Genomic DNA, 23,516 nt, shown 5'->3' on the forward strand with positions numbered 1-23,516 from the left:
AATAATGCTCAAGATCTGTCCCAAAAAATCTTAGTGCCAATACAATCATAGAAAATTAAACTCCAAGTCATTTATTCTATTTGACAAAAAGCACACTTTAAAACAATGTCAATTTAAAATCGTGGAAGTAACTGGTTAACTGGATAAAATAAGTGAATGATTTTAAAAGACACTTCACAGACTTTGTTAGTAACGCAACTTATTATTTCAATTCCATACTGCTGGGGGCCTCCTGAGTGGCACAGCGGTCTAAGGCACTGCATCGCAGTGCTTGAGGTGTCACTACAAACCCGGGTTCGATCACAGGCTGTGTCACAGCGGGCCGTGAATGGGAGACCCATGAGGCGGCGCACAATGGGCCCAGCGTTGTCTGGGTTAGGGGAGGTTTTGGCCGGCCAGGATTTCCTTGTCTCATTGCGCTCTAGTGACTCCTTGTGGCGGGCCAGGTGCCTGTAAACTGACTCTTAAGCGAGCAGTGTGTCAAGAAGCAATGCGGCTTGGCAGCGTCGGGTTTCGAAGTACGCATGGCTCTCGACCTTCTCCTCTCCCGGGTCCGTAGGGGAGTTGCAGCGATGGGACAAGTCTGTAACTACCAATTTTAGATATCACAAAATTGAGGAGAAATGCAGGCTCGGTACATATCTTCCGAATATCACTATTAGTGCACTTTTTATAATCCTTGAGGCGCACACCATGTAATGGGATGCTAAAACGTAATTCCTCTCATAAACATAATTTCCCTGTCTTTATAAGACTTGTGGGTATTGCATCAAACTATGGCATACTCCTTCACATCACTGGAATTCCATATTTATTAAAAAACTCAACAATTTATATATTTCATTAAATAATTGTCTTTTCAGCTTCTGTGTCCTCTAAAATAACGGCATGGATTATACAACAAGAAGATTAACACGGAACCCAAACCGGCTGCGCGCGTGCGCCATCGTGCGCCATCGTGCGCCATCGTGCATACATTTATTTTGCCCCCCCCACTCCAAATGCGATCATGACATGCAGGTTAAAATATCAAAACAAACTCTGTACAAATGACATTAATTTGGGGACAGGTTGAAAATCATTAAACATGTATGGCAATTTGGCTAGTTAGCTTGCACTTGCTAGCTAATGTTAATTTGACCTATTTAGCTAACTTGCTGTTGCTAGCTAATTTGTCCTGGGATATAAACATTGAGTTGTTATTTTACGTGAAATGCACAAGGACCTCTATTCCGACAATTAATCCACACATAAAATCGCATCTTTCATTGTATTACCACGACTACTGGCAAAACAAATCATCTTTCAATCACCCACGTGGGTATAACCAATGAGGAGATGGCACGTGGGTACCTGCTTCTATAAACCAATGAGGAGATGGGAGAGGCTGGACTTGCAGCGCAATCTGCGTCAGAAATAGGAATGAGTTCTATTTTAGCCCTTGGCGTCGCAGAGGCTCGTTGGCACAATAATTGATAACATGGATTTCTACATTTATTTTGCGACGCACGCGACGTGTCCGGTCTGGTCAGCATGTAAGACTAAAAATGATATCCTGCACACTAACATTATCTCGATTTATTTGTCCTATTGGAGTGTATGAACACTTTAATTGTTCATGGGAGCAGTTTGCCCAATGAGTGCTTTCTATTTTTTAAAGGGTCAAGTTACCAGTTAATACGATTGTAAAAGTTAAAATACATTCACATAGCTATACACACAACACACACCATTCACATAGCTATACACACACAACACACACCATTCACATAGCTATATACGCAACACACACTGCTTCTAAAGTCAGAGCCTCTCCACTGGAGAACTCAGACACAGGAAATTAAGCAGTGTTGTCGGGGCATGGAGGGTTGAGGTGGATGTCCAGGCTGATGAAATGCAGGTCTAGGCCTCAGAGCCCCGAAGGGCATCTTTACACTAGACTACTTTGACACCACAAACTAGGTCAATGAGAGATACTTGTGTAGTGTAAAGAGACAGATCTAGATTCAAATCTTTCACTACCTCCGGAGGTAGTGTGGGAGACATCTACGCTAGAGGTTGATTCTGGAACAGGACTCCTGTGGGTCTTGCTGGAATGGGAGTGAAGTTCAAGAGTAAAGTTCGGGACAGGATCGACAGTCAAACAGTTTTTAAAAATATTTAATGGAGCGTTTAATATAGTTTACTTAGTAAAAATGTATTTAAACATGTTTTAATTTCCCCTCTCCCCCTTTAGTTAGCTTACTCTTGCGCACCTTCCTCCAGTTGTAGCCAGTTACTACTTTACCTCAGATGCACAGAGACATACACAATTCCACATGTCAATATGATGAGTTCATCTGACTCAGGGTGAGTAGAAAGGCTGCCTTCATTGCCAAATTCTCATGTGGTTATCATCAGTGTGCTCTGTGCAGAAAACTGTCTCATGGGTGCTGAGCAGCAGCTACTCACACGCAGAGCGCACTATCCACGGTTTCGTACAGTCATGAAAATTCATGCAATTTTAAAATGGTGTTTTGCAGGCCTGGAAAAGTTCTGGAAAATGATCAAATCCAAAAAGTTTTGGGAAAATTCAAGGAAATTTATATATTTTTATTTAACCTTTAACTATTTCTGTTAATGTGATTTATTTAGACATTGTTTTAAAATTGTGTATCAATAAAATAAAAATATCATATCAACATATCAGCCAGGATCAGCATGACACTTCAGTGCATGTTTGCGCGACGAGTGGGCCGTTGCTCATGGAGAGAGACAGTCGGACATTGCAGCAGCAGGTAGGCCTATAAAATAGGTTAGAGAACAGTCTAATAACTAGGTAGCCAATTCAAAAACATATATTGTACCCTCAAGTTAACTGTTTAGATATTATTCGCATGTATTAATGTTTTCATCATTTTACGTCACTCGTGAATAAGGTCATACAAGGTTTATTTGCTTTTTTTAACGGTTCATATGATTAATTTCAACTACTCTTTTTGATGAAACGAACAATTCCCTTTTGCCATTGTATTAGTTGGGATTCGATTCATTTGTGGTGAATCGATTCATGTGAATAAAATATTTGTGAATCACAAACAAATTATTTTAGGAAACAAGATTTAATGTCGCCTTTTGGATTATGTGGCTTCTGAACTTGTTTTGTAGATGCTTGCAGTTGATTTGGACATCCAATGTATGGGACGTTGCGACTCAATAGATGCCAGTCAGGCTGCAAAGTAAACACTTCTGGTAGCTAAACTAAATATGACTAAACTTGAAAAGGTACATCTCCTGAAGAAAATGTGTGGGCTTGATTCAGCTGAATAAAACAATATGTATCCTACCATAGCCATTTGATCTTTGATGTATTGAAGGAGCGAATTATTTCAAAAGGCATAAAACGTATTTGGTTGCTTTGTTATAGTAAAGGGTGGTCAACCATCCTCCAGGAGAGCTACTGGGTGTGCAAGCTTTTATTCCAGTCCCCCTCCAACAAAACCACGTTTTAGAAATGAGCTGCTCAACCGGACCTTGATAAAATGTCTCTGATGTGTTTGAGCAGGGCTTGATCAAAAGCCTGCACACCCAGTAGCTCTCCAGACTGAGGGTTGATCATGTGTTTTATACCGTTGCCACACAGGCATTCTGATTTCTGGTGGGTTAAGTGCCTTGCAGAACGACAGGAGATGGTACATGGGATCAGAGAGCAGCCTTCCAGTGTTGATTCCACATTCCTCTGACTTTTTATACGTACATAAAAAAAGTAAGCGCCAATTGTTGGTCATGGAAATTTGGTTAAAAGTAATGGAAAAGTAATGAAATCAGTCAATGTGTATGAACTGGTTTTGACAAGCAGAAGTTACTTTTTGTAGCAGGTTAGGAGAACTTGCACATTAGAATTAACGTGGCAGGTTAGGAAAGGAGTTAGGGTAAGCTAAAATTGTCCCGTCGCGACTCGAACGAACGTATCTGGTTACGGACGAGCAGCTAATTTGCTAAGGAAGTTATTTCTGATTTCTGTGCGTAAAAAGTAGCAGGGGACGGGACTGAATTTTAATCGGGAGAACACAGGAAAGTTCTGGGGTTATAGGACTGTTGCCGGATTGGGACAGGAATGAATTTTCACTCCTGTGTCATCCTCGAATCTACACCACATACCCCCCTCTGAATAGTACAGTCAACAGCTCTCCCACACCACATGCAAGAATTACCTTAAAACCAGTAGACAGCATTTTTGCTCTGTTATAAGCAGTCTCACATAGCCCTTTACACTCGTAAACCGTGTACAGGTTGAAAATGGCAGATTTGAACATTGATAAGCGCCTAAATTGGAACTCAGTGGCTGTACTGTAATATGCTATACACTGCTATTTATGCTTGACCATTTCTACTCCCCTTTCTGGCATGGCTACAAGCCCCCACCCCCTTCGGCAAATCAGATCACGCTTCCATTTTGCGCCTCCCCTCCTACAGGTAGAAACTTTAACAGGAAGTACCTGAGGCAAGGACTGTTCGATGTTGGTCAGACCAATTGGAATCTATGCTTCGATCACGCGGACTGGGATATGTTCTGGATTGCCTCTGAGAATAGTATGGACGTATACAGGATGTTCAATATCTTCAATATCTCTGTCATCACTCAATACATAGGTTTACCTCCACTGTATTCACATCCTACCATAACTTTGTTTGTACATTATACCTTGAAGCTATTTTATTGCCCCCAGAAACCTCCTTTTACTCTCTGTTCCGGACGTTCTAGATGACCAATTCGCAAAGCTTTTAGCCGTACCCTTATCCTACTCCTCCTCTGTTCCTCTGGCGATGTAGAGGTGAATCCAGGCCCTGCAGTGCCTAGCTCCACTCGTATTCCCCAGGCGCTCTCTTTTGATTACTTCTGTAACCGTAATAGCCTTGGTTTCATGCATGTTAAACTTAGGGAGGGGGCTTCTAATGTTGTTTTATTCACTGCTTTAGCACACTCTGCCAACCCGGATGTTCTAGCCGTGTCTGAATCCTGGCTTAGGAAGACCACCAAAAATTCTGAAATCTCCATCCCTAACAACAACACTTTCAGACAAGATAGAACGGCCAAAGGGGGCGGTGTTGCAATCTACTGCAGAGATAGCCTGCAGAGTTCTGTCCTACTATCCAGGTCTGTACCCAAACCATTTGAACTTTTAAAAATCCACCTCTCTAAAAACAAGTCTCTCACCGTTGCCGCCTGCTATAGACCACCCTCTGCCCCCAGCTGTGCTCTGGACACCATATGTGAACTGATTGCCCCCCCCATCTATCTTCAGAGCTCGTGCTGCAAGGCAACCTAAACTGGAACAGGCTTAACACCCCGGACATCCTACAATCTAAGCTTGATGCCCTCAATCTCACACAAATTATCAATGAACCTACCAGGTACCACCCCAAAGCCGTAAACACGGGCACCCTCATAGATATCATCCTAACCAACTTGCCCTCTAAATACACCTGTTTTCAACCAAGATCACTGCCTCATTGCCTGCTATCCGTAATGGGTCAGTGGTCAAACGACCTCCACTCATCACTGTCAAACGCTCCCTGGAACACTTCAGCGAGCAGACCTTTCTCATCGTCCTGGCCAGGGTATCCTGGAAGGATATTGATCTCATCCCGTCAGTAGAGGATGCCTGGTTATTTAAAAATAAAAAAATGCCTTCCTCACCATCTTAAATAAGCATGCCCCATTCAAGAAATTTAGAACCAGGAACAGATATAGACCTTGGTTCTCTCCAGACCTGACTGCCCTTAACCAACACAAACATCCTATTGCGTTCTGCATTAGCATTGAACAGCCCCCGTGATATGCAACTTTTCAGGGAAGCTAGAAACCAATATACACAGGCAGTTAGAAAAGCCACGGGCAGCTTTTTCAAGCAGAAATTTGCTTCCTGCAACACAAACTCAAAAAAGTTCTGGGACACTGTAAAGTCCATGGAGAATAAGAACACCTCCTCCCAGCTTCCCATTGCACTGATGATAGGAAACTCTGTCACCACCGATAAATCCACTATAATTGAGAATTTCAATAAGCAATTTTCTATGGCTGGCCATGATTTCCACCTGGCTACCCCTACCCCGGTCAACAGCACTGCACCCCTCACAGCAACTCGCCCAAGCCTTCCCCATTTCTCCTTCTCCCAAATCCAGTCCGCTGATGTTCTGAAAGAGCGGCAAAATCTGGACCCCTACAAATCAGCCGGGCTAGACAATCTGGACCCTTTCTAAAATTATCTGCCGAAATTGTTGCAACCCCTATTACTATCCTGTTCAACCTCCCTCTCGTGTCATCTGAGATTCCCAAAGATTGGAAAGCAGCTGCGGTCATCCCCCTCTTCAAAATGGGGGACACTCTTGACCCAAACTGCTACAGACCTATATCTATCCTACCCTGTCTAAGGTCTTCGAAAGCCAAGTCAACAAACAGATTACCGACCATTTCGAATCCCACCATACATTCTCCGCTATGCAGTCTGGTTTCAGAGCTGGTCATGGGTGCACCTCAGCCACGCTCAAGGTCCTAAACAATATCTTAACCTCCATCGATAAGAAACAATACTTTGCAGCCGTATTCATTGACCTGGCCAAGGCTTTCGACTCTGTCAATCACCACATCCTCATCGACAGACTCAATGGCTTTGGTTTCTCAAATGATTGCCTCGCCTGGTTCACCACCTACTTCTCTGATAGAGTTCAGTGTGTCAAATCGGAGGGCCTGTTGTCCGGCCCCTGGCAATCTCTATGGGGGTGCCATAGGTTTCAATTCTTGGACGACTCTCTTCTCTGTATACATCAATGATGTCGCTCTTGCTGCTGGTGAGTCTCTGATCCACCTCTACGCAGACGACACCATTCTGTATACTTCTGGCCCTTCTTTAGACACTGTGTTAACAACCCTCCAGGCAAGTTTCAATGCCATACAACTCTCCAGACCGCACCTGCCTCTGGAGAGCCTTGCAGGTGCAAGCAGTGCAGTTGCCGTACCAGGCGGTGATACATCCTGACAGTATGCTTTCAATTGTGCATCTGTAAAAGTTTGTGGGTTTTAAGTGACAAGCCAAATTTCTTTAGCCTCCTGAGGTTTGAGTCTCTGTTGCGCCTTCTTCACCACACTCTGAGGCGGCAGGTAGCGTAGTGGTTAGGGCGTTGGACTAGTAACCGAAAGGTTGCAAGATTGAATCCCTGAGCTGACAAGGTAAAAATCTGTTGTTCTGCGCCTGATCAAGGCAGTTAACCCACTGTTCCTAGGCCATCATTTGTAAATAAGAATTTGTTCTTAACGGACTTGCCTAGTTAAATAAAGGTTAAAAAAAAAAAATTTTTAAACTTTCTGGGCGGTCCATTTCAGTTTGTCAGTGATGTGTACACCAAGGAACTTGAAGCTTTCCACTTTTTCCACTGTGGTCCACTCAATGTAGATAGGGGGTGCACCCTCCGCTGTTTCTTGAAGTCCACGATCATCTCCTTTTGTTTTGTTGACTTTGAGTTAGAGGTTGTTTTCCAGGCACCTCACTCCCAGAGCCCACACCATCTCCCTGTAGGCTCTCATCATCGTTGGTAATCAAGCCTACTACTGTTGTGTCATCTGCAAACTTGATGATTTGAGTTGGAGGCATGGGTGAAAAGGGAGTACAGGAGGGGGCTTAGCACGCACTCTTGTGGGGCTGCAGTGTTGAGGATCAGCGAAGTGGAGATGTTGTTTCCTACCTTCACCACATGGGGTTGGCTGTCAGGAAGTCGAAGACCCAGTTGCACAGGATGGAGTTGAGACCCATGGCCTCAAGCTTAATGATGAGCTTGGAGGGTACTATGGCGTTGAATGCTGAGCTATAGTCAATGAACAGTGTTCTTACGTAGGTATTCCTCTTGTCCAGATGGGATAGGGCAGTGTGCAGAGTGATGGCGATTACATTGTCTGTGGATCTATTGGGGCGGTAAGCAAATTGAAGTGGGTCTAGGGTGGCAGGTAAGGTTGAGGTGATCCTTGACTAGTCCCTCAATGCACTTCATGATGAATACTTATTGACTCAATACATTTCAGCTTTTTATAAATGAAAAAAACAATTCCACTTTGACATTATGGGATATTGTGTGTTAAGGCCATTATTAAGACAAAATCAGAATTTAATCCATTTTAAATTCAGGCTCTAACACAACAAAATGTGGAAAAAGCCCAGGGGTGTGTCTTACGTCAGTGTGTCGCTTAGCAGTGACACGATCTGATGTCAGACGATGCCCACAGAGGACAGGAATCCTTGGTGCATGTTTCCACACCCTGGAAAAAATCTTTAATTTCCTCAGTGACAAGGGTTCATTCCACATAAATAGAATGACTTATTCTATAGTTAATTTATCTAATGTCTTGTGATTTTTAAGAGGTTAATATCCCATGGTAACTGCCACTGAGGTTCTGTGTTTGTTGATTGTGTCTGTAGGGGAAAGGAGCTCCAGACGTACTGGGACTACAAGCAGGTGGCTCAGTCGTACCAGCAGGCCTCGCTACAGCTGCGCTCACAGGCCTTCCCACTGTGGCTCCGCAGTGATCGCGACCTGCTGCAGTTTCACTGAAACACAGCACAACTGTGTACTAACCAGAAACCGGTTAGTACAGAATGCTGTGTGATTATTAGAGGGACATAGCCAAAAACATGTGAAAGGACACAAACATACTGTCATGAAGCATTATTTTACTTGTGGATGTGCCAAGGAGACCAAATTTGGCAGGACATGCAAAGACATGAGTTTAGAAAGGGCTTGGAGCTCACATAGTCAGTAGCCAACTCAGATATAAATGTGTTAAAATTCCACTAGAACAATGCATGACCTGTTTTTCAAATTTATTTATCTGTTCATTCTCATTATGTTCATGAGATCTGCGTCATTGATTTGTGTGACAGTCTTTGTTCCTGTATGTCCAGAATGTTATGTTATATTATTACAGTATTACTTCTGAATATTTTTCTGTTGCTAAAAATGGGTTGGTTGTTTTGAATGAGTACAGATAAATTAATTTAGTGTTTTTATTGATTAGGTAGTCCAGCTACCTTTCATATATTCAAAATGTTTGGTATATACTGTCTTTAAAGATAAACAAATCCAACGTTGTTAAATTAAAACAAAAAAAGTTATTACTGTATAACTGGTTATCTTTAACTGCTAATAGTACTGCAGTAACATTGCCCAACGTATTTTTCCTTTTCCATCCATCACTACCACAGAGAGGCAGCTGCCTACTTAGACTTGATATCATTGGCCACTTTAATAAATAGAACGCTATTCACTTTAATAATGCCACTTTAAGAATGTTTACATATCTCGCATTATGTTCAACTATACATCTCATATGTACAGTTGGAAGTCGGAAGTTTACATACACTTAGGTCGGAGTCATTAAAACAAATTTTTCAACCACTCCACAAATTTCTTGCTAACAAACTATAGTTTTTGCAAGTTGGTTAGGACATCTATTTCATGCATGTCACAAGTAATTTTTCCAACAATTGTTTACTGACAGATTATTTCACTTATAATTCACTGTATCACAATTCCAGTGGGTCAGAGGTTTACATACACTAAGTTGACTGTGCCTTTGAACAGCTTGGAACATTCCAGAAAATTATGTAATGCATGGTTTTAGAAGCTTCTGATAGGCTAATTGACATCATTTGAGTCAATTGTAGGTCTACCTGTGGATGTATTTCAAGGCCTTTTGCTTGACATGGGAAAATCAAAAGAAATCAGCCAATACCCCAGAAAAAAAACTGTAGACCTCCACAAGGCTGATTCATCCTTGGGAGCAATTTCCAAACGCCTGAAGGTACCATGTTCATCTGTACAAACAATAGTACGCAAGTATAAACACCATAGGACCACGCAGCCGTCATACCGCTCAGGAAGGAGACTCGCTCTGTCTCCTAGAGATGAATGTACTTTGGTGAGAGAAGTGCAAATCAATCCCAGAACAACAGCAAAGGACCTTGTGAAGATGCTGGGGGAAAGAGGCACAAAAGTATCTATATCCACAGTAAAACGAGCCCTATACCGACATAACCTGAAAGCTACTCAGCAAGGAAGAAGCCACTGCTCCAAAACAGCCATAAAAAGCCAGACTACGGTTTGCAACTGCACATGGGGACAAAGATTGTACTTTTTGGAGAAATGTCCTCTGTTCTGATGAAACAAAAATAGAACTGTTTGGCCATAATGACCATCGTTATGTTTGGAGGAGAAGCCGAAGAATACCATCCCAACCGTGAAGCATGGCAGCATCATGTTGTGGGGGTGCTTTTCTGCATGAGGGACTGGTGCACTTCACAAAATAAATGGCAACATGAGCAAGGAAAATTATGTGGATATATTGAAGCAACATCAAGACATCAGTCAGGAAGTTAAAGCTTGGTCGCAAATGGGTCTTCCAAATGGACAATGACCCCAAGCATACTTCCAAAGTTGTGGCAAAATGGCTTAAGGACAACAAAGTCAAGGTATTGGAGTGGCCATCACAAAGCCCTGAGCTCAATCCTATAGAAAATGTGTAGGCAGAACTGAAAAAGCATGTGTGAGAAAGGAGGCCTACAAACCTGACTCAGTTACACCAGCTCTGTCAGGAGGAATGGGCCAAAATTCACCCAACTTATTGTGGGAAGCTTGTGGAAACCTACCCAAAACGTTTGACCCAAGTTCAACAATTTAAAGGCAATGCTACCAAATACTGACCCACTGGGAATGTGATGAAAGAAATAGAATCTAAAATAAATAATTCTCTACTATTATTCTGACATTTCACATTCTTAAAATAAAGTGGTGATCCTAACTGACCTAAGATGGAATTTTTACAAGGATGAAATGTCAGGAATTGTGAAAAATGGAGTTTAAATGTATTTGGTTAAGGCGTATGTAAACGTATGACTTCAACTGTATATACTGTATTCTACGCTATCTATTGCATCTTAGCCGCTCCATCACTGCTTATCCATACATTTTCTATATTCTTATCCCATTCCTTTACTAGATTGTGTGTTTTCGGTTTTGTTGTGGAATTGTTAGATATTACCTGTTAGATACTGCTACACTGTCAGATCTACAAGCATAAGCGTTTCGCTACACTCGCAACATCTGCTAACCATGTGTATGTGACCAGTAAGATTTGATCAAATGTACAATTTATAGTTTCAATATGACAAAAAAAAATGTCCTCTCACTGTCAACTGCGTTTATTTTCAGCAAACTTAACGTGTAAATATTTGTAAGAACATAAGATTCAACAACTGAGACAAACTGAACAAGTTCCACAGATATGTAACAGAAATGGAATAATGTGTCCGTGAACAAAGGGGGTCAATGCGATGTTGCCCCACTCTTCCACCATGGCACCTGCAAGTTCCCAGACATTTCTGGGGGGAATGGCCCTAGCCCTCACCCTCCGATCCAACAGGTCCCAGACGTGCTCAATGGGATTGAGATCTGGGCTCTTTGCTGGCCATGGCAGAACACTGACATTCCTGTCTTGCAGGAAATCACGCACAGAACGAGCAGTATGGCTGGTGGCAGTGTCATGCTGGAGGGTCATGTCAGGATGAGCCTGCAGGAAGGGTACCACACTAGGGAGGAGGATGTCTTCCATGTAACGCACAGCGTTGAGATTTCCTGTAATGACAACAAGCTCAGTCCGATGATGCTGTGACACACTGCCCCAGAAAATCCCCAAATCGATCCTGCTCCTGAGTACAGGCCTCGGTGTAATGCTCATTCCTTCGACGATAAACGCGAATCCGACCATCACCCTTGGTGAGACAACCGTGACTCGTCAGTGAAGAGCACTTTTTGCCAGTCCTGTCTGGTCCAGCAACGGTGGGTTTGTGCCCATAGGCAACGTTGCCGATGTCTGGTGAGGACCTGCCTTCCAACAGGCCTACAAGCCCTCAGTCCAGCCTCTGTCCGCAATAGGCTGAGAGTCTGAGCACTGATGGAGGGATTGTGCGTTCCTGGTGTAACTTGAGTAGTTGTTGCCATCCTGTACCTGTCCCGCAGGTGTGATGTTCGGATGTACCGATCCTGTGCAGGTGTTGTTACACTTGGTCTGCCACTGCGAGGACGATCAGCTGTCCGTCCTGTCTCCCTGTAGCGCTGTCTTAGGCGTCTCACGGTATGGACATTGCGATTTATTGCCCTGGCCATATCTGCAGTCCTCATGCCTCCTTGCAGCATACCTAAGTCACGTTCACGCAGATGAGCAGATGATGGGCATCTTTCTTTTTGTGTCTTTCAGAGTCCGTAGAAAGGCCTCTTTAGTGTCCTAAGTTTTCATAACTGTGACCTTAATAGCCTATCGTCTGTAAGCTATTCGTGTTTTAACGACCGTTCCACAGGTGCATGTTCATTAATTGTTTATGGTTCATTGAACAACATGGGAAACAGTGTTTGAACCCTTTACAATGAAAATCTGTGAAGTTATTTGGATTTTTACAAATTTACTTTGAAAGACAGGGTCCTGAAAAAGGGACATTTCTTTTAGTAATACAAATTAATCTGTAACATGATTAATGTTGAGGTTTTTCTTCCACACATCTCTCTATTTTGATAGTGATACAATCAAGCTTTTCTGGGAAAAAATGAGGGGGTTGTGTCAACTCTAAAGTGAAGGCCTACAACCAAATGTGTGTGTTCCACTGTACGCCACGCACAGAAAGCCGTCCTCGTCTCTCTCTTTCTCATACAGCTGGCCCATTGTCAGACTGCAAGGCAGTGAAAGTCAAACATTTTGAACATCGTTTCAAGAACACACAAATATTTAACACATACATTCTTCTCCATCCAAACACACTCAGAACCCAAACTGATGCAAATGCATTCACTCCTGTACTAGTCTCGCAATGCTATACTCCCAAGTCTCGTGGGAAAGTTGAAAATCAAGGTTCCTCTTATATGTGCACCACACAGAATACACATGCAGCAAATCATCTGATATCTGAGTCAACCGTGATTTGTGAGAAAATGTCTTCAAACATCAGAATGGCATTGTCTAGGAAAGATGAAGCAATTGCATAAGGAGGCCAAGTTATCCATCTAATTCCAAGGCCTATTCAATCAAACCTGTAACCATGTGTACTGTCTACCCCAGTAATGCATTAGTAGGTACAGTGCCTTCAGAAAGTTATTCCACATTTTGCCTGGATTAAAATTATTTTGTATCTCACCCATCTACACACATGACCTCATAATGACAGTGAAAACATGTTTTATATATTTCTAGCACATTTATTAAATTAAATACAGACATGTCTAATTTACATACGTTTTCACACCCCTGAGTCAACACTTTATAGAAGCACCTTTGGCAGCGATTAAAGCTGTGAGTCTTTCTGGGTAAGTCTCTAAGAGCTTGTATTGTGCTGGATTGTACAATATTTGCACATGTTTTTTTTAATTCTTCGAACTCTGTAAAGATTGTTGTTGATCATTGCTAGACAGCCATTTTCAAGTCTTGCCATGGATTTTAAAGACGATTTTAGTCAAAGCTCTAACTAGGCCACTCAGGAACATTCAATGTCGTCTTGGTAAGGACCTCAAGTGTATATTTGGCCTTGTTTTAGGTTATTGTCCTGCTGAAATGTGAATTTGTTTCCCATATCTGTTGGAAACCTGGTTCATTCTGTTTTTCCTCTACGATTTTAGCCTGTGCCATGCTCTATTCTGTTTTGTTTTTTTAGGAAAAAAACACCCCAGTCCCTCGATAATGAGTATACTCATAACATGATGCAGCCACCACCATGCTTGAAAATATGAAGTGGTACTCTGATGTGTTGTGATGGATTTGGCCTAAATATAACGCTTTGTATTCAGGACATAAAGTTAATTTCTTTGCTTCCTTTTCAGGATGTTTTGGAATATTTTTTATTCTGTACAGGTGTCCTTTTCACTCTGTCATTTAGATTAGTATTGTTTGGCTCCTGAGTGGCACAGCGGTCTAAGGCACTGCATCTCAGTGTTAGAGGCGTCACTACATACCTTGCTTCGATCCCCGGCTGTATCACAACCGGCCCTGATCGGGAGTACCATAGGGCGGTGCACAATTGGCCCAGCGTCGTCCAGGTTAATGGAGGATTTGGCCGGGGTAGGCCGTCATTGTAAAATAAGAATTTGTTCTTAGCTGACTTGCCTAGTTAAATTAAATAAACAACAATGTTGTCGATCCATCATCAGTTGTTTTCCTATCACAGCCATTAAGCTACGTAACTGTTTTAAAGTCACCATTGGCCTCATGGTGAAAGCACTGAGCGGTTTCCTTTCTCTCCGTCAACTGAGTCAGGAAGGATGCCTGTATCTTTGTGGTGACTTGGTGTATTGATACGCCATACAAAGTGAAATAACTTAATCATCCTCAAATGGATATTCAATGTATGCTTTTTTTTTTTTACCCATCTACCAATAGGTGCCCTTTGCAAGGCATTTGTGAACATCCCTGGTCTTTGTGGTTAAATTTGTGTTTCGAATTCACTGCTTGACTGAGGGACCTTACAGATAATTGTATGTGTTGGGTACAGAGATGAGGTAGTGTCAAACTAGTATTTTTTTTATTTATATTATTGCACGAAGTGTGAGTCCATGTAACTTATTGTGACTTGTAAAGCAAATTTTTACTCCTGAACGTACACTACATATACAAAGTATGTGGACACCCATTCAAATTAGTGGATTTGGCTATTTCAGCCAAATACCCATTGCCCTGAAATACCCATTGCTGACAGGTGTATCAAATTGAGCACACAGCATTGTGATCTCCATAGACAAACATTGGCGGTAGAATGGCCATTCTACACACCTCCGGGCTCTTTAAGGGCCATTTTACCAAGAAAGAGAGTGATGGAGTGCTGTATCAGATGACCTGGCATCCACAATCCCCCGACCTCAACCAAATTGAGATGGTTTGGGATGAGTTGGACCACAGAGTGAAGGAAAAGCAGCCAACAAGTGCTCGGCATATGTAGTAACTCCTTCAAGACTGTCGGAAAATAATTCCAGGTGAAGCTGGTTGAGAAAATACCAAAAGTGTGCAAAGCTGTCATCAAGGCAAAGGGTGGCTTTTTGAAGAACCTCAAATATATAATATACTTTGATTTGTGTAACACTTTTTTGAATACTACATGATTCCATGTGTTATTTCATAGTTTTGATGTCTTCACTTTTATTCTACAATGTAGAAAATAGTAAAAATAAACCCTTGAATGAGTAGGTGTTCTAAAACTTTTGACCGGTACTGTATGTGTGGAATTATTTTTGATTAGAATGGCCCACAGCGCATTCATCACAAAGCCCACTGATATTGCAAAGTACTTTAATGACTTTTTCATTGGCAAGATAAGCAAACTTCGGGATGACATGCCTGCAACAAACACTACACTACACATCCAAGTACATATCGGACCAAATTGTGAAAGACAAGAATTGTACTTTTGAATTCCGTAAAGTCCGTGTGGAAGAGGTGAAAAAAATATTTTCTGTCAACAATGACAAGCCACCAGGGTCTGAGAATCTAGTTGGAAAATTACTGAGGATAATAGCAGATGATATTGCCACTCCTATTTGCCGCCACATCAATTTAAGCCTAGTAGAGAGCGTATGCCCTCAGGCCTGGAGGGAAGCTAAAGTCATTCCGCTACCCAAGAATAGTAAAGCCCCATTTACTGGCTCAAATAGCCGACCAATCAGCCTGTTACCAACCCGTAGTAAACTTCTGGAAAAAATTGTTTCACCAGATACAATGCTAGTTTACAGTAAACAAATTGACAACAGCATTTCAGCATGCTTATAGGGAAGGACACTCAACAAGCACAGCACCTACACAAATGACTGATGATTGGCTGAGAGAAATTGCTGATAAAATGATTGTGGGGGCTGTCTTCTTAGACTAAAGTGCAGATTTTGCCATTATTGATCATAGTCTGCTGCTGGAAAAACTTGTGTTATGACTTTACACTCCCAGCTATAATGTGGATAAAGAGTTACTTGTCTGACAGAACACAGAGGGTGTTCTTTAATGGAAGCATATCAAATATAATCCAGTTAGAATCAGGAATTCCCCAGGGTAGCTGTTTAGGCCCCTTGCTTTTTAACATTTTTACTAATGACATGCCACTGACTTTGAGTAAAGCCAGAGTTTCGATGTATGCGGATGACTCAACACTATACACGTCAGCTACTACAGCGACTGAAATGACTGCAACACTCAACCAAGAGCTGCAGTTAATTTCAGAGTGGGTGGCAAGGAATAAGTTAGCCCTAAATATTTCCTAAACTAAAAGCGTTGTATTTGGAGCAAAACACTCACTAAACCCTAAACCTCTACTAAATATTGTAATACATAATGTGGAAATTGAGCAAGTTGAGATGACTAAACAGCTTGGAGTAACACTAGATTGTAAACTGTCATGGTCAAAACATATTGATGCAGTAGTAACTAAGATGGGGAGAAGTCTGTCCACAATAAAGCGATTCTCTACTTTCTTAAAATCACGATCAACAAGGCAGGTCCTACAAGCCCTAGTTTTGTTGCACCTTGACTACTGTTCAGTCGTGTGGTCAGGTGCCACAAAAAAGGACTTAGGAAAATTGCAATTGGCTCAAAACAGGGCAGCACGGCTGGCCCTTGGATGTACACAGAGAGCTAATATTAATAATATGCATGTCAATCTCTCCTGGCTCAAAGTGGAGGAGGGATTGCCTTCATCACTACTTGTATTTATGAGAGGTATTGACATGTTGAATGCACCGAACTGTCTGTTTGAACTACTTGCGCACAGCTCGGACACCCATACATACCCCACAAGACATGCCACGAGGTCTCTTCACAGTCCCCAAGTCCAGAACAGACTATGGGAGGCACACAGTACTACATAGAGCATGGAACTCTATTCCACATCAAGTAACTGACGCAAGCAGTAAAATTAGATTTTAAAAAACACAGCGGGACTATGAAGCAAAACACATTGGCACACACACACACGATAACATACACACTAGATATACACGTGGATTTAGTACTGTAGATTAGTGGTGGAGTAGGGGCCTGAGGGCACACAGTGTGTTGTGAAATCTGTGAATGTATTAATGTATTAAAATTGTATAAACTGCCTTCATTTTGGAAGAGTAGCTGCTGCTTTGGCAGGAACTAATGGGGATCCATAATAAATACAAAATACAAATACATAAAAAATGTATCTGTAGCCTGCACTGGAATAGCAAATGGAGGTTATGTGCAGTTACATTTTTAATATGCAAGCATAGGCGGGGCATCCATAAAGCTAGGGGAAGCTTTTCCTAAAGTAAATTGAATTGTCAAAATCAAATAGCCTTATTAGCCTACTCCTCTGTCTATACAGAAATAAATAAAATCATTCAAAATAGGCTACTAAATCATGACTTGGCCACAGAAGATAGGCCTATAAAGCTTATTTGAAACAAATTTATCGTGGATTGTTTTAAATCGCATTGCCTATAGTTGGAAGGAAAGGCAGCGGCACAATATTTCAAAATACAATTGGGGGAAACAGTTTGGAAATCAAATGGTTATTGCTGTAAATAGAAGACAATGAAAGGACTAATCTGTCTTTTAGTCATCAAAATTCTCAACTTAATTGAGCATTAGTATAGCTTATCAAATTGTCACAAGCAGAGAGCATTGGCAATATCCCTGGTGAGTGCCTACAGCGCGTATTCACTATTTATCATTGTTTAGCGCTACTCAAGTTTTTTGGGGACAATAATTTCTTCCTCCAGTTTAGATGGACGTCATATTATATTTGTGTCTCCCCTTTTAGTAGGCCTATTATATGGAGAACGTATTTTTTATTAATATATTTGTCACTGTCAGCAGAATAGTTAGGCTATCCTTTAATTTGTCATGTTAATAAAAGATTCTGATAATGTCTCCAGTCATATATAAAGTTTTATTTTTTATAAAGGCCACATTTTTCCCATGCAAAGAAAGAAAGAAGGAAGGTATCTGTTATAGCCTAGACCTACCATATGCTTTGGAAAGTATTCAGACCCCTTGACTTTTTCCACATTTTGTTATGCTACAACCTTATTCTAAAATAGAAAATATAATTCTACACACTATACCCCATAATGACAAGGCAAAAACAGTTTATACATTTTTGCTCATTTATAATAAAAAACGAAATATCCTATTTACATAAGTATTCAGACCCTTTATTCAGTACTTTGTTGACGCACCATTGGCAGCGAATACAGCCTCGAGGCTTCTTGGGTATGACGCTACAAGCTTGGCACACCTGTATTTCAGGAGTTTCTCCCACTCTTCTCAGAAACTTGTCCCAAAGCCACTCCTGCGTTGTCTTGGCTGTGTGCTTAGGGTTGTTGACCTGTTGGAAGGTGAACCTTCACCCCAGTCTGAGGTCCTGAGCCCTCTGGAGCAGGTTTTCATTAAGGATCTCTCTGTACTTTGCTCCGTTCATTTTTGCCTCAACCCTGACTAGTAATCCCAGTCCCTGCCGCAGAAAAACATCCCCACAGCATGATGCTTTCACAGCCATGCTTCACCGTAAGGATTGTGCCAGGTTTCCTCCAGACGTGATGCTTGGCATTCAGGACAAAGAGTTCAATCTTGGTTACATCAGACCAGATAATCTCATTTATTATGGTCTGAGAGGCCTTTAGGTGCCTTTTGGCAAACTCCAAGCGGACCGTCATGTGCCTTTTACTGAGGAGTGGCTTCCGTCTGGCCCCTCTACTATAAAGGCCTGATTGGTTGAGTGCTGCAGAGATGGTTGTCCTTTTGGAAGGTTCTCCCATCTCCACAGGGGAACTCTGAAGCTTTTTCAGTGACCATCAGGTTTTTGGTCACCTCCTTGACCAAGGCCCTTCTCCACCGATTGCTCAGTTTGGCCAGGTGCCCAGCTCAAGAAAGGGTCTTGGTGGTTCCAAACTTCTTCCATTTAAGAATGACGGAGGCCAATGTGTTCTTGGGGACCTTAAATGCTGAAGAAATCTTTTGGGTACCCTTCCACAGATCTGTACCTTGACACAATCCTGTCTCTGAGCTCTATGGGCAATTCCTTTGACCTCATGGCTTGGTTTTTGCTCTGACGTGTACTGTCAACTGTCGGACCTTATATAGACAGGTGTGTGCCTTTCCAAATCATGTCCAATCAATTGAATTTACCACTGCTGGACTTCAATCAACTTGTAGAGACACCTCAAGGATGATCCATGGAAACAGGATGCACCTGAGCTTAATTTCGAGTCTCATGGCAAAGGGTCTGAATACTTATGTAAATAAGGTATTTCTGTTTTTAAATTTTGTTCATAAATTTGCAACAATTTCTAAAAACTTGTTTTTGCAATTGTAATTATGGGTTATTGTGTGTAGATTGAGAAATACAATTTATTTAATTAATTTTAGAATAAGGCTATAACGTAACAATGTGTAAAAATTCAACGGGTCTGAATACTTTCCGAATGCACTGCAGGTCATTGTTTTATAGCCTACTAGGCATACATGTTGAAATGTTGAAGCTTCTTATTACGATAGCCTACTTCAAAACCAAAAGGTACTGTCATGAAAGTAGATGGGGAGTTTGTGAAATTAACTTTAGAAACAAATAATTTACGGAGCGAATTTGGAGTAGCAGTTTCTTTTTTTTCTGTGAACACAGCGATTTTTAACCGAATAGGGAAAAGGACTTTGAGTTCCGGAGCAGTGCGAAAAGACTGTCATGTCTAGATGGAATCCAGCTTTTGTCAAATGTACATTAAAAGTGTTTTTCTTTTTCATATTAGCTAACCATTTTCCAAACCTTAACCTAATTCAAATCAAATCAAAGTTTATTTGTCATGTGCGCTGAATACAATAGTTGTAGACCTTACAGTGAAATGTTTACTTACAGGCTCTAACCAATAGTGCAAATAGTGCAATAGTGCAAATTCTCCCAACCTACCAGGTGATTTGTCCAAACCTGCTGCATAAGTTCTCAAATTTGCTATGAAAGGTGAATTCGGACAAAACCTGGATACCTTCTGGCCATGACCCGCAAAGACCACTCCTTGTGCATGAGTGGGATTTCTGATTTTCCTTGCTTTCAGGGATCCTTGGGACAAACATGGTCTCTTTCTTGCTTTCCGGAGTAAGGCAGCTCCAAAATGCAGGTGTTTCAGCCTAGCTCAGTACTTTCTGAGGTGGAGGGGCAACCAGTGGAAAATGCAGAGCGGAGGCATTGGTAATCTTCTCTAGTTGTGCCGTGATTGGCTCAGTGTTCTGTCACTCATGGGGACACTACCTCATCACAGAATCTACAGGGAGAGCTAGGCAGTTCAAGACCCCTTGGATGCTGACATAGGCTGTATTCCAAACACTTAACAGACAAACCCTCTCCCCTCAGTCCTCAAATTAAGTGGACACTTCTGATGACGTATCATGACGTCAGACGAGTTTACACTTGCAGGGCAAGGGGTGAGGGAGGAAGGAATCCATATTGACGTGAAGGTTTTACGTTTTGGCTGACTTTTCTTAGCAGATGTACAATCAAAGGGAATTGAATTATGGGGCTTTTCAGGCCCCGAAGTGAACATAATTATACTCTCGCAAACTCCATTATAAACGAGGGCTGAGGGGCTTACATTGCAATCTTCCCTCTCTTGGCTAATCATTTGGACCGACGACAAATATGGCTGCAGGGACTCTCCCAAGATCATAAGGCAAGGGAAGTGGAAAAGGGTGTGTCTTTTATGAGTTTGAAGCGCAGCCATAGATTTACATTAGAAGTGCCCATCCAAGAAGGCACAAGGTCATTGGCTACAGATGAAATTACGTCAAATCATGCTATATCTACCGTAGCTTTGATTGGACTGATTGTCAACATTTTTTAAACTTATTTTTTACTTATCTATTTTGTACTTAACACTTTTTGGTTTTTATTCTTAAAACTGCATTGTTGGTTAAAGGCTTATAAGTAAGCATTTCACTGTAAGGTCTAAATCAAATCAAATGTATTTATATAGCCCTTCGTACATCAGCTGATATCTCAAAGTGCTGTACAGAAACCCAGCCTAAAACCCCAAACAGCAAGCAATGCAGGTGTAGAAGCACGGTGGCTAGGAAAAACTCCCTAGAATGGCCAAAACCTAGGAAGAAACCTAGAGAGGAACCAGGCTATGTGGGGTGGCCAGTCCTCTTCTGGTTGTGCAGGGTGGAGATTATAACAAAACATGGCCAAGATGTTCAAATGTTCATAAATGACCAGTATGGTCGAATAATAATAAGGCAGAAGAGTTAAAACTGGAGCAGCAGCACGGCCAGGTGGACTGGGGACAGCAAGGAGTCATCATGTCAGGTAGTCCTGGGGCATGGTCCTAGGGCTCAGGTCCTCCAAGAGAGAGAAAGAAAGAGAGAAAGAGAGAATTAGAGAGAGCACATGTGGGGTGGCCAGTCCTCTTCTGGCTGTGCCGGGTGGAGATTATAACAGAACATGGCCAAGATGTTCAAATGTTCATAAATGACCAGCAGGTCTACACCTGTTGTATTTGTCACATGCGCCGAATAACGATTTGATTTGATCCTACTTTCAAAATCTTAGCAAGCAAACTGTCACATCTGTTCCTGCTACCTCTGGTGGTAGTCTGGTGTCTCCTTGACCTACAGTTCTTTCCCTGTTCTCTATCTCCCTCTCTGTTTAATTGTGTGGTTGGAGACAGGTGTTCTGGAGTCAGAGCAGATCCCTACCAGCTGCAACTCATCCATAAATCAAGACCTCTACATATACCCATTCCTGCCACTTCCACTCTGCCAGATTGTAATTTCTGCTCATTCAGTTATCATTCTAGCCTTTTGTCTATTCTCAAGATGCTGTTGCTCTGCTGTGCTCGTTTTCCTGCTTACACCATTTTTGTCCTCTCCTTGCAGTTACCTCTCTGGCTTCTGTCTCCTGTTCCACATCTCACCACCAACCACCTTGCTCTGGATATCACTCACCACCATTACCTTGGATTCCCCTCAGGACCTGTTCCCCTGTTCTACTCAGCCAACTCCAACCTCACTCTACACCCCTGGTTTTTGCAACTCATCTGAGCTACCCCGGTTCTGCACTCCCCATTTCTCTGTTCAATAAACATTTTTGTGCATTCATCCCGGCTTCCTATTCTGAGTCCGCTCTTGGGTTCCCCCCTTCGCTCATCGTAACACAAGCTAGACAAGCAGTCATCATCATGAATCACGTAGACTAATCTACTAGCAAATCCGTTCCAGTCCTTGTCATATAAAGAGAAATTATAGACAAAACGTATCGGTGCTCATCGGCCATTGGACATTACACAACAAGTCGGAAATGTAAAATTCAACAATGAGTGGTTCAGAAGTAATCAGTGTCTAACTGCAAGCGTTGCAAAGCAATCACTATGTTGCTTCCCCTGCCTGCTATTCGGTTAAGAGGGCCTCTTTCTAGAGCTTCAACCTGAAGATCACTGGTTCAACATTGTTTTCCCGGTAGTCTTGAAAGGACCATAAATCCAGAGAATGACAGACTTTGATGACAGAGTTTGCCCACAAGAAGGACAGTAGCGCCACATTACTGTTCAAGTGAACATAGCACAACAACAGTCTATGGCTTGGGTGGCTGGAGTTTTTAACAATATTCTGGGCCCCCCTTTCACACCATCTGATATAGAGGACCTGAATGGCAGGGAGCTCGGTCCCAGTGATGTGATCGAGGGCAGTGCTGTTGCCATACCAAGCAGTGAGGAGGCCAGTCAAGATGGTCTCAATGGTGCAGCTGTAGAACCTTTTGAGGATTTGAGGGCCCATGCCAAAACCTTTCAACCTCCTGAGGGGGAAGAGTCGCCGTTGTGCCTTAACAACTGTGTGCCTGTGTGTGGACCATTTTAAGTCCTTAGTGATTTGGACACTGAGGAACTTGAAACTCTCAACCTGCTCCAGTGCAGTCCCATTAATATGGATGGGGGCGTGCTTATCCCCCCTTTCCTGTAAGCCCACGATCAGCTCATTGGTCTTGTTGAGGGAGATGTTGTCCCGCCATCACACCTCCTACTTGTCTCATCGTCCGATGTGATCAAGCCAACCACCATCGTGTCGTCAGCAATCTTGATGGTGTTGAAGTTGAATGTGGCCACGCAGTCGTGGGTGAATAGGAGGGGACTAAGCACACACCACTTTCGGGCCTCCATGTTGAGGGTCAGTGTGGCAGAGGTGATGTTGCCTACCCTACCACCTGGGGTCAGCCCCTCAGGAAGTCCAGTTTCCAGTTGCAGAGGAAGTTGTTCTGTCCCATGGTCCTGAGCTTGGAGGGGACAATAGTGTTGAACGCTGAGCTGTAGTCAATGAATGACATTTTCAAGCAATGCTTATTACAAGGTTATTACTTATTTATGAACTACACTATCCTATATTAACTAATGATGAACAGTCTATATCTACTTATAAACCATTTCCAAGCTCTTATTTGTAGTCAGCTGGCTATTATTTCCTTGGG

At 42.2% G+C, this 23,516-nt stretch overlaps 1 protein-coding gene across 3 annotated transcripts in view; it reads left to right on the forward strand.

The window, feature by feature from the left end:
• adat1 (adenosine deaminase tRNA specific 1) overlaps positions 1-23,192 on the forward strand; it is a 38,514-nt gene extending 15,322 nt beyond the window's left edge. For 2 of the 3 annotated variants that reach the window (XM_024379288.2, XM_024379291.2), the window contains exon 9: positions 8,451-9,143. In XM_024379288.2, coding sequence (XP_024235056.1) covers positions 8,451-8,583 — 133 coding nt within the window. In that variant the 3' untranslated portion in view covers positions 8,584-9,143. Of the gene's footprint in view, positions 1-8,450; positions 9,144-21,934 lie in introns of those variants that run through there. The other variant, XM_024379289.2, reaches the window with a different exon arrangement.
• The last annotated feature ends 324 nt before the right edge of the window (positions 23,193-23,516 follow it).

Source organism: Oncorhynchus tshawytscha, linkage group LG19, assembly GCF_018296145.1.
Source record: "Oncorhynchus tshawytscha isolate Ot180627B linkage group LG19, Otsh_v2.0, whole genome shotgun sequence".
Lineage (NCBI taxonomy): Eukaryota > Metazoa > Chordata > Actinopteri > Salmoniformes > Salmonidae > Oncorhynchus > Oncorhynchus tshawytscha.